General features: G+C 38.8%; 1 protein-coding gene across 1 annotated transcript in view; it reads right to left on the bottom strand.

Annotated features, from left to right (window-relative positions):
- The window catches only part of LOC122659788 (protein cereblon), a 29697-nt gene that overhangs the window by 13791 nt on the left and 3122 nt on the right, over window positions 1-12784 (bottom strand). The window contains exons 3-9 of the mRNA XM_043854924.1: window positions 9857-9939; window positions 9691-9768; window positions 9180-9292; window positions 9022-9087; window positions 8056-8157; window positions 7405-7963; window positions 5910-6115 (exon numbers count right to left, since the gene is read on the bottom strand). Coding sequence (XP_043710859.1) covers window positions 5910-6115; window positions 7405-7963; window positions 8056-8157; window positions 9022-9087; window positions 9180-9292; window positions 9691-9768; window positions 9857-9939 — 1207 coding nt within the window. The remainder of the gene's footprint in view (window positions 1-5909; window positions 6116-7404; window positions 7964-8055; window positions 8158-9021; window positions 9088-9179; window positions 9293-9690; window positions 9769-9856; window positions 9940-12784) is intronic.

Genomic DNA, 12784 nt, shown 5'->3' with positions numbered 1-12784 from the left:
ACTAATATGCTAGACTTAAGGGTTGAATGTGCGCGCAATTGTGTGTAAGGATCATGTATCTGTGCATGTGCAAGCATTTTTTTGTTTCACACATGTTCCAGAAACTCTTGAGTCCGCAATAACTGGAATTGAAATGCCTAAAAGATTTCTGATTTGTATTAAACTCACAGGATGAATACACTACACTAGTAGAGTAGCCATTACTGGAATGTTGAGTTATTTGGCTCACCAAAAGACATGTTGGTTGGTTAATATCCAGGCACTTCATGCACTGAAGTTGCATGCTATTACGACCACAGGATAGAAAACCCCAATTTCAGGTTGCTATGAGACCACCCAAGCGTGCAATAGCCAAGTATTAAAGAATGATGGAAATTACTGAAGAATTCCAAGGAGGATGGCAATTTGGTAATAAAACAGAATCTTAAAGTGTTACTTTGGAATGAATATATGGGTTAGGATACAAAGAGGATGCTTCTTTAAAGAACAGAAATAGACTTGAAATGAAAGGATAATATGGATGAAGGAAAAATAATGTAATTCCAGATGGGTGTAATGCCAATTAGAACCAGAACCAGGATCTGCTAGGGTTTAGTGTAATCGGTTAGGGCAGCATGGGTGAAATAATGAGATTAGGGTTAGGGTTTAGTGAAGTTTAGGGCTTGATAGTAGGGTTAGGGTAAGTTGATGTGGGGAAGTCTCCCAATAAAGGTCTTGAGAGGTTTTGATGGAGTTAGGTATGTAACTAAGATGGTTAGTGAATTAGGGTTTGGGTTTTGGGAAAATAGAATGTGAGAAACTCATATCTCGAAGAATCAATTTGGTTTTATGTCAGGTAGATCCACAACAGAAGCTATCTATCTATTAAGGAGGCTCATGGAAAGATATAGAGCTAGCAGGAAGATTCTCCATATGGTCTTTATAGACTTGGAGAGAGCCTATGACAGAGTACCTAGAGCTATAATCCGGTATGTTCTTGCGAAGAGAGGGGTGTCGAGTAAGCATATAGATGTAATTAGAGATATGTATGAAGGTGTGGTGACTAGTGTGAGATCTATGGGGGGACAGGGCAAGAAATTCCCAATTACGGTAGGGTTGCATCAAGAATCAGCCCTAAGCCCTTATTTGTTTGCGCTTATCATGGATGAATTAATAAAGAGCATCCAAGATGAGGTACCGTGGTGTATGCCCTTCGCCGATGATATCGTTTTGATGGATGAGACTAAAGCAGGGATTAACACAAAGTTAGAGTTGTGGAGATCGACCTTGGAATCAAGAGGCTTTAAGATTAATAGATCAAAGACGGAGTATGTGATGTGTAACTTTAGTTACACTATGATGGATAATGACATGGTGAAAATTGGGGAGCGAGAGATACCGCCAAGTGATTGTTTCAGATATCTGGGGTCTATCATACACAAAGAATGTGACATAGATGATGATGTTTCACAAAGAATTAAAGTAGGATGGATGAAGTGGAGAGGGGCGTCTGGAGTCCTGTATGACCAACACATTCCTTTAAAGCTTAAAGGAAAGTTCTACAAGACTATTGTCCGCCCAGCTATGATGTATAGGGCGGAATGTTGGGCAGTTACGAAGTTCCATTTAGCGAAGCTAGGTGTAGCGGAGATGAGAATGTTAAGATGGATGTGCGGCAAAGCTAGGAAGGATAAAGTGAGGAACGAACGTATTAGAGCAGATGTGGGAGTCGCTCCGATCAGCAACAAGCTCCGAGAATATCACTTGAGGTGGTTTGGCCATGTACAACGGAGTCCTGGGGATGCTCCAGTAAGGAGAAGTGATCTGATGCCAATAGAGGGAGCTAAAAGAGCTAGGCGGAGGTCTAAAATGACCATAGGTGAGGTTGTGAAGAATGGCATGCATAGTCTGGGCCTTGTATCGAGTATGACCTCAGATAGAGCCTATTGGAGGGCAAGGATCCACGTTATCGACACCATGTAGCTGAGATTTTCCTGAATTACTGGGCAATCTCCTTTCCTCTTACTTACATCTTTCACTTTCCATTACTTACCTTGCTTATCCAATTTCTTTTAAGTTTCTCTTACTTTCCTTTCCCTTTATGAGGACCTCAGTTTTTCCTACTTTATTTTTGAAAGGATCCAAGTTGCCGACCCCATTTAGTTGGGATAAGGCTGGGTTGTTGTTGCTGTTGTTGTTGTACAATGTGGGAGAATCTAGGGTTTTTAATGGACACCTAGGGTTAGAACCAGAATCGAGTTTCCCTTATGGTGTAGGGGAATGATCGAACCTGGAAAGGTTGGATTTTGATGAGGGAATTGGGCTGGACAGGTTTTAGGGTATGGGGATGGATTTTAGATATGGGGGGATGTTAGGGTTAGGTTTAGAAGTTTAGAAGAAGAAGGATTTGGGGTTGGGTTGTTGTACTTACTTGCTGATTTAGGTGAGCTTGAATCCAGAAGCAGAAACCCCAGCAATGAATTGAATCCTCCAAATATTGATCAGGCTTTTAGGTTTCTTGAAGCTTGAATGCAAAACAATGGAGAGAGAGAGGCAGTGAAGGCTATCTCAGCCTGGGCATCCCCTATGTCAGGACAGTGTTAATTGCAAAGCAAACTTCATTCAATAAATCGTGGGAGGCTCTCAAGAGCTCTTACATATATATAGCCTTATGGCTGGACAGAATTCAAACTCTAACTATGAATCAAAACTTAGCTAGGACTCATAAGTGAACTAGGAATACTAACTAGGACTTCTAACTAGGATTCAAACTTGCCTTAGGAATCCTAATTAGAATTACAATTCAAATAAAAACTGAGTAAATAAAAGTAACAAATTAAAAGCCCACGATTTTAAGTGCTGGTGTAGGGATTCCCCTACACCTACCCGCTGGCTACTCATGCTGGTGTAGGGCAGCTGGTTTTAGACAGCCAATTTACATCAAAAAAGAGGGTACTTTTGGAAAAACAAGAAATAAGGTAAGGGTTAGAAATAACCCACGACCACAAGGTTGTCTTCAAAATTCGAATGTCAACACCCAGCGGCAAAAGGAGAAATTCAAATAGAGAGATTGCCTCAACAGGCCTATGTTTGGCCTGAAATTTCAGGTGAAGGTCACGGATAAAAGCTCTATCGAATCCACTATGTAACCACTCGAAACTGCAGGCTGGAAAGATGGGAGAACCTAAAACAGGACCTGGCGGTGACCTATAGAACCAGTGACTGTTCCTGGTTCTATCTCACAGCAAGTAGGGTTTTGGGAGTGATAACCTAGGGTTTGAGTCGCATATGCGAGGGGTACCCACACCCAAAATATCTGGTTGAGATGGAATGTAAAATTGGAATTCCAACGAACCTTCTCAGGTCAGCAGTAATGCTAAAAGGGAAGAACACAGTAACAGCAATGTAAAGGAGGAACAAGGAAGCAGAGGGAAAACAAAGAAATAGGAAAAGAAAAGAAGATAAAATAGAAGATTAACTAAGGGAAGAGAAGGAAAAAGGGAGGGATAACAGGAGGATTGTACCTGCGAAGAGGAAGATATTAAGGCTACGTTTGGTAACGGTCCGAACACCATTCTTTGAGAATAAAAAAACATGAAAATCTGATTGGATTGTCGGTTCGTTTTTTTGTTCTTTTAGAACGAACCGAAGGGAATATTCATTAAAAGAACGTTCTTTATAGACAGTCTCAGAAACGGTCTATAATGAACGAGAAAAATTAAAATGAAGCCAAGATTGAGACATATGGGAAAAGACCCGTGATTTCTCTGTCGTGAGGAGAGGAGAAGAGAACCTCAACGAAGCTCAAGTTTATCTTCAGGGTTCGATCTCTACTCAAATCTCTCTCTCTCATCTCTCTCTCTGTCGAAGTAAACCCAGAAAACCCAAACCTTACTCCGCTTCTTCTTCTCCTCACTGTAATGGCATAACCCTAACCCTTAGTTCAGCAATGGCGCGAAAGTCTCTCCGTCTACGTTGGTCCGGAGCGGAAGCATGTCGTGATTCCAACTCGATTCCTCAACCTCCTGATCTTCATTTCTCTGCTCAAGAAAGCCGAAGAGGAATTCGGATATCAAGCCCATGGCGGCCTAGCTTTGCCTCTCGAAGTGGGATTTTTTAAAGAGCTTCTGAAGGTTCTTGAGAAGGATGAATTTTCAAAGGTTCAAGAGGTTGGAGTTGGATGAGTTCTTGAAGATGTTCTCTGAAGTGGGTCTTGATTCGTGTAAGGAAGGGAACAACTCTTGCAGTGGATTCACTCCCCTGTTGCAGAAAGCTAGGGTTTGATGATGATCTTGGTTCTAGTTGAATCCCCTCCCCCTTTCACTCGGATGATCTTCCATGGTTGTGGGTTCTTTTGGGATTACGGAGGAAAAAAAAACAGGGTTTGTAATGGAGAAGGCAGTGCAAGATTGGTAGGAAGTTTTTTTTCTTCTTCTTCTTTTTTCCCCCTTTTCTTTTTTAAATTATCCATGAGTCCCAATCTTGAATGGTGGGTTTCAATGAGATGTTTAGCTGCTAAACTTTCTAGGGTTTTAGAGGAAACTATATGTTACATGTTTGAAGAACAATGAAGTTGAGGATAATATATCAGAATTTGATTTAATTTTTGTTGCTAAGTTTTCAGCTTATCCTGGCACACCCAGACTCTCTCTCTCTCTCTCTCTCTCTCTCTCTCTCTCGCTCTCTGAAATTTTGAATTCAATTTGATTTTTTTACTTCCAAGAATCTCAAACTGGGCTTGTCTCTAATCTCATGGTTATAATGGAAAAAATTAATAATCTCCATTGCAAGCACAGATTATGGCTGTTTGTTTGTATTTCGAATTTTAGTTGTGTATGCAGATTGGAGTAGTTTACTAATTTCTATCGATAAATTCTTTTCCCAACTGTATGAGTTCTTCCAAAAGGCAATCTTGTGTTGTCATTGTTAGCCAAAAATTTCATGTGTTGCCGCCACACAGAGAGAGCACACAACACAAAGAGAATGTAATGGTGGTGCCATCATGGGATTCCCTACTTAATTTTGTTTTGTTGCAATGATTCATAAAACAGTGTCTTTCTTTAAACTGTACACCTACAAAAGAGGAATTGATTAAGAGAGAAAGAGTATAATCATAAAACAATTTCTTTCTTTGACAATGTCTTTCTTTAATTTAAATGGCAATGCTGTACCAAAAAAATTTAGATGGCAATAGCATTATCGTAATTAATATCAAATAGGGAAGAACAGGTTTTACCAAACACCATTTTCATTCTAAACGTTCTTGAGACCGTTACCAAACGGTCATTTTCGGTCACAGAATGCCGTTCCAGACCAGAAATGCCAAAGAACGTTTCTAGTCAAGAATGGGTGTTCTTTGTTCAGACTGTTACCAAACGTAGCCCAAGTAACAGTCGATCACTTGACCAGCATAATAAGCATACTCACCAGCGTATGCAAAATCAACTAAACTTTATTCCATTCAATTTGTATGTCGATGAGTACATGCTTGCATAAATAAAGAAAGCAACAAAGAAGTAATCTACTCTTAGTAGAAGATAATCAAATAAAGATTACAAAATAAACCCAAATAACCCAACCAACCCCTTCTTGTTCCAAAAACCCAAGTTAGCACAATTCCATTTGGACTTGGGAGTTCCAAACCCAATCATGTCGGTCCAACCACTGACCACTCTAGTGCTACTGCATCACACGCATTTGTTTTTCATTCATGAAAAACAAAGCAACAAACTTAGGGTCCAGAACTAATATAACTACCCCATCACTCCAAACTTCCAAAACCAACCTCTTCCTTCTATGTCAAACTTGCAAATTCCTTCACTCGTTTCTTCATTTACAGTTTTAGCTTTTAAAAAAAATTCATGTAAATGTCAGTTTCAGATTGCAATGATAATTATGCAATACATATATATCCAACAAGACCATACTACCTGACAATTCTTGCAGCATACACGATCAAACCACTCAAGTAACTCGATTTCCCGGCGCAATCTATAGGAAACTCCATCTATCTCTAGTAGTTCCTGCCGTGTAGATTCGGATAAAGGAATTTTACTGGCAATACAGAATGATAAAAGGTCTGGCTTGTTTACAAGATCATCCATGCTTGGAACACCTACTATCTGTCTCCACATATCTGCAGAATGGTTGAAATCATTGATACAATTCAGAAACAATTAAATGTGGTTACACAACCTTCGTTTATTTGTTGGGGGAAGGGAGGCATTTAAGCAGAGTTGTCATTCTGTTTCTTTTTAGGTTCAAGGAGTGGGAAGGTGAATCACGAAATTCTCCCAGAACCCCATAATGAGACAAGGTTGACAAAACATAAGAAAGAAAGTTCAAGGATCTACTGCCCTCTTTACTCATTTAAAAAAAATTTACCCAAGACCACAACACTTCCATACACTAGCTGAACTGACTCCAAAAACTTGAATGTTTTCAGTGTCTCTGTTACTTTGTCCAAAAACAAATATATATGCAGGCACTGTTATCTGCATATGACTGTCATATATCTAAGATGTAGGCCAATCAAGCACATTCCATGTCCATAAACACATGTAACATCCACAGAGATTACAGATAAGTAGGATGGATGAGTATGTCAGTGCCAAACAGATAAGAAGTACCAGAAATAAATAAAATAAAATTTAAAAAAAAAACGACACTGGCTATGCATCCTTCATATGCCATGAGAGAATTATTCGGGTTATCAATTCTTAGGGTTGCATTGACATTCAATGTAAATGAACTCAGTTTTAAAAAATTCAGTTTTAAAAAAAAAACCAAAATCATTAACTGATATAGAGGGAAAATCAGGAAAAGGAGTTTTAATTAGCAGGCTTGGTTTGCTGTTCAGTACAGTGGGGATGTTTAATCCAGATCACTCACTTCAAAAGTAAATAGGGATTTGCAATGCGGACAGCACCCTTATCTGCATCAAATCCAAACTTTACTGTTCATAGGGTTTGTCCCATTAGCAGCCATTGTGTTTTACTTTTAACTCAAACAAGGAGGAGAAAATAGAGTCCCCTCCCCTGTCAGGTGTCCCTTCAGCTGAAACTAAGCAGATGAGAAGGGTATTGTGTGGCAGAACAAATGCATGCCTTGGTCCCTCAACCTCAGATATTATATGCAACATCCTGGTATTAATAGGAATCAAAGGCTATTGTCTAGAACATTCCATCTCATCTCAGGAAAGAAACAGTTGAAACCCAAAACTATATGACAGACTGATAGTTCAATTCTGCTTTTGAGTATGACTGCATATGTTTGACAAATGTGTATGACACTATGAGTCTATGACATGTATTTAGTAGTTGATATTTCATACAGCCATATTTCATAAATAGTCTTAATCTGATACTGGGAAACCTATCAAGTGCTACCTGGACCAATTAAGGGAGAGATCTACATTCACATTACCTGCAGCCCTCCGAGCAAGAAAATAGGAATCATACATCTGGTAAACCCATTGGGGCCAGACCGACCGTGGAGGTCCATGCAACCATTTTGATTCAGCTTGTCCCCGTTCCTTCCTCCCTTTTCCAACAATGAACTGGTTCCCAGAGACTAGGCCAGTGCTATTGTTTTCACTACCTCTCTCAATCATCGAGTGTGTTGACCTCCCAGAGTCATCAGCGCTTGACCTCCACCACCAACTACTAGGGTTGCATTCAGACTCATCATCTTCGCTACTTGTCATTCCATCAATCCTATCATGCTCTCTACGGGAATCAATTGCCGACTGATGCATTCTCATTTCTGCTGGAGAAAGTTCATTCTCAAAGCTTGTCTCAGACATAGATTCAGAATCATTGCCCTCATACCCACACCCATGTTGTTTGGCTCGAGAAACATCAGTACGAACTGGGCAAGAAATGCAACGGCTCCATAAGTTACTTACAGATGCTGTCTGTCCAAATGCATCCCTTGGTGTCCTCAAAGGAGAATCTTCCTGGATAATTTGGATTTCTGCATATGGCTGTCAAATATGGTAAAATCTAGACAAATCAGTTACATGAAATGCATAAGTACGAAATGGCATTTCTTTCAAAAATATTAAGTTATTCTTACAACTCCATCCACATCTATCCAAGGACGTCGTAGCCGAAATCGCTGTTGACCACGAGTAACCACATTTAATGAACCATCTTCTAACCTTAGATACTTCCGAATCTGGAACAGTGCATTAGCAAGCTAATAAGTTGTTGGTAATATTACACAATTTACTGAATAACCATGTTAGAACTTACAGATAAATGCCACAAATCTTGCCAAACCAGAACGAGATAATAAAAATAATGCTGTGAACATCCAGACAAGATCACTCTATATCATTTTCAGGAATGAGCAAGGAAACCTAGCATTAATGTTTGTGATAGACTGATAGTCTGCAGCAATGGTAAATTTAAGAAGTTTCAGTCTAAGATCATACAAAAGAGTCTTATTATGGAGTTTCTAATAAGATACTACAATAAGCCGACAGATATATATTAGTATAGTGGAAATTGTATCAGCAACCAAACTGACTTTTGCCACAACAGGCACAAATCAAGAAGAAAACATAGTTTAAAAGTTTTTAATGATTTGAAGAACAGCAAACCGTTTTAGTATTCAGGACATCTAGTTTCATTTTTCTCAACAATCACTATTGATCTCTTTCTCTACAGAAACAGAAAGATTGTTGTATTAGGCTACAATATAAAGCAACAAGCTCATCAACTTGCCAAGTAAAGCAAGATGCACTTAGATATTGACACAAAGGAGCCAATTGTTATGCAGAGCTATCTAATTCACAAGTCAAAATTAGACATTACTACTCCCTACCGTACTAGAGAAAATTTAAGAATTGTAGACATGAAGTTCTCGTGATTGTCATTGTCCTTATGACCAATCTCCTTTCTTTTATCACGAGACCACTTAAATTACTCTATTTTCTACATCATATGGGAGTCCACCACTCCACCTGAGTCTGTCTTACAAAACATACCAATATAAGGGTTCAAGACACTTCTATAAAGGTTTTCCCCGAATCTATACCTCTGCAGTTGTTCCAATGGATGAAAACCTTAGCCTTGCATCATATGGATCCCTATGAACACGAACCTGAACCAAATTTGTAATCAATGTTTTACAATCATGGTTGAGCAGTAGTCAGACTGAGCAAATTACAAGATGTTTGAGAGTACAACACATACCACGCCAATTGTGCAAGGATTATCAAGTTGGTTTAGTGCCCTGTCCACAGCAGCTATAAAACTAGGTTGAACAAGTCTCAGAGGAAGAGTGGCCTCCGGAAACAGAACAGCTCCTGATAAGATGAAACTTCAAACAAAAATGTAAAGACAGGAGGCAAAAGTAACAAAGGGAAAATCTAAGAGCTCTAATCTCCAACAAAGTTATCATGCTTTTTCAGGGAAAAGTAGAGCTTTCTCCAAAGCTCCACTTGTTTCCAGGTAAAACCCCATAATATGAAAATATTTGAGTAAAATCAAGTGCAAAAAAGTATGCTTTTACTTGAAAGTTTTTCTTTTTACATGGATTTGACCTAAAAACGAACAAATCCTAAGTTGATCACTGACAACAATACTGACATACAAATGTAGAATAATATTCCAGAAAGGAAAAAAGGAAAATAATGCAATGAACAGAAGCAGTGTTTTGTACCAAAACTAAACAAAAACCATGTCATTCAAAGCAGGAGATTACCTTCAAGGTAGAACACCGGAAGGTTCAATACGGCACCACCATCCAAGAAAGCTAGCCTATGTTGAGTGTCTTCCACCTCTGTGAAATACAAGTGAATCATAAACCTTCTAATGGTTAAGAATAGAAATATTCTGGAAACAAGCACCAGTGGGCTCCACGTGCCTACCACCAAGATAAGTATGCAGGGAAACCAAATGTGTGTCATAGGAAAATCCACCACTTGGACCTTCTCCTCCATCTCCACGACCACTACAATTTAAGAAGAATACATAGACCAAATTTAGTAGTCAAAAATGGTATAGTGGAAATAGAATACAATGTAACTTCACCAGAAAAGTAGATGAATATAAATTTGAAAACAATTGTCGCAAATTGCTGATAAAATTTTGACTCCAAACCACGATAACCAAATTTAGCTGAAACTCTCATGAATGAAACTACATTTTGCATAAATTTTTGACCTGACAAGTCATTTTCTTGTCTTGCTTTCAAATTAAGAAACAAAGAAAAATGAGTGCAGCAGGCAAAGGCTGCAAATCTGTTTGATTGAGATTGATCGTCAAAATTCAATGCCCCAATGGGGTGATTGAGTCATGGAATAGTAATTCTTGATTTTTCTATCGTAATGGATCAGTTCTATAAGCCCACATCATGGGGTCCTGTATGAGAGTTTAGTCTTAGGTGCTACTTTCTGTTTTGTTAAGTCTCTAGAAGTCCTAAGTTGGTTTCTATTTTCAGTTCAAGCAGTTTCAAGGAGTTTCTATTTTCTGTTTACTTGGTCTTCAAGTCTTTGATTTTAGGGAAGTTTCAAAATTCGGAGTTTGTGTCAGTTAAGTTAGGGAGAAGTTTGCCTATAGAGAAAGGCGTTATCAGTTATGTAAGGTGGTGGATTTTGATTGAATGAATGAGAATTAAGAGAGTTGCAGAACAGCAATTCGATGAAGCTTTTGTGAGGCTAATTGTGTGGAAACCCCACAGTCACAGCGTGGTAGATTGGTGCCTATTCAACTTCTGTTAAATTTCTGTTCAAGATCTAATTTTTGTTGTGAATCTCTACTGCTAACACAGTCTTAACTGATAGTGGGAAACCTATCAAGTGCTACCTGGACCAATTATTTTGGCTGTGCTGCTAACAGTTCAGATCGATACCTATATCATACCTGTTTCTTCGTTCCTGTGATACCCTCTTTCTATGACATTTCCCAGCCACCTTTACCATCTCAAAACTTCTTCAAATAAGCCCTACTTGCTGCCAAACTTCCATCATCCCTCCAACCCATTCTTTTCCAAACCCTTCCATAAAACCTAGTTTCAGTCCCAAATCAGTAGCCTCCCCTGTTCTACCCATGAAATCTTGGAGGACTTCTGAGATATTTTAGGGATTGATTGAACCTACTTAGAGGGCCACTCGACCCAAATCTAAAGGCCAAATAATCAGCCTATTGAGATAATCAACCAAAACCTTAACAACCAGAACCGCTGAAGAAGAAGATGAAGAACAAGAGAACAGAAAGAGAGAGAGAGAGAGACGATAGGAGAAAAGGAAAACAATGGACTATGATACAATTCAGTATTTTCCAATCATGGTCTATCCCCAATACTTGTAACATAAAGCAATTGACTCTTACTAAGAAAACTACTAAGAGTGTAAGTCTAATTACAAGCATAGTTGTCACAGCATCTAGGCGACACCAACAAGGCGCCCGTCTAGACGACCAAGGCACCTGGACTAGGAGACGCCTTGACAACTATGATTAAAAGGAAAGTAAACTACAACTACAACTACTCATAGCCTAACAATTACTCAAAGACTTTCTCACAGCTTATCATGTATCGAAGCTACTCCCAAATCAGCTCTAATATGATCATTCCTTACTTTATCCTTCCTAGTTTTGCCACTTAATCCATCTCAGCATCCTCATCTCCACTACACTAACTTTATCTATATGATGCTTCTTAATTGCCCAACATTCCACACCATACATCATAGTCGGTCGTATGACTGTCCTAAAAATTTTCCATTAAGTTTTAAAGGAATACGCCAATCACACAACACTTTGAACGCACCTCTCTACTTCATCCATCCTATTTTAATTCTCTGAGAAACACCATCCTCTATATCTCCTTCTTTATTTATGATTGAGCCCAGATACCTAAAATAATCACTTTGCGGAATCTCCCTCTCATCAATTTTCACCACCTCATTATCCGTCCTAATGTAACCAAAGTTACACACCATATACTCTATCTTCGTTCTGCTTATCTTAAAACCTTTTGATTCCAAGGTTGATCTCCATAACTCCAACTTGGCATTAATCTCCGCTTCTGCTCATCCACCAAAACAATATCATCGACAAAAAACATACACCAAGGAACCTCATCTTGAATGTCTCTGCCTCTCTGGTTAAATCATCCATGATAAGGCCAAACAAACAAAAGCTTAAAGTTGACCCTTTATGTACCCCAATTGTAACTAGGAATTCACTACCTTGACCCCCCACAGTTCTTACACATGTCACCACACCATCATACATATTTTTAATTATGTCCACATATTTACTTGAAACACTTTTCTCTAGTACTAGCCAGATAAACTCTCTAGGGACTTTGTCATAAGCTTTTTCTATGTCAAATTAGACCATATGGAGATCCTTCTTGCAATCTCTAAATCTTTCTATGAGTCTCCTAAGTAAGTAAATAGATTCTGTCGTGGATCTTCCCAACATAAAACCAAATTGGTTATCCATAATAGTAGTTCCTTGTCTCAGGTAGGTTTCAATAACCCTCTCCCATAATTTCATAGTATGACTCATTAGTTTTATGCCTCTATAATTGTTGCAGCTCTGAATATCACTTTTTTTGTAAATCGGAACCATGATGATTCTCCTCCATTCATCTGGCATTTTTCATTGTGCTCATAATCTTATTAAACAACTTGGTTAGCCAAGATAAACCACAGATTCCTAGGCTCTTCCACACTTCTATTGGGACCTCATCTGAGCTTTGTGCCTTGCATACTTTCATCCTCCTTAAAGCTTCTTTTACTTTAGACACCCTAATTTTTCGTATATATCTAAGACATGCGATGTCTTAA

This window comes from Telopea speciosissima, chromosome 4 (assembly GCF_018873765.1).
Source record: "Telopea speciosissima isolate NSW1024214 ecotype Mountain lineage chromosome 4, Tspe_v1, whole genome shotgun sequence".
NCBI classification, from domain to species: domain Eukaryota; kingdom Viridiplantae; phylum Streptophyta; class Magnoliopsida; order Proteales; family Proteaceae; genus Telopea; species Telopea speciosissima.
The sequence above is the reverse complement of the archived record's forward strand: the minus strand, read 5'-3'. Positions and strand labels throughout refer to the sequence as shown.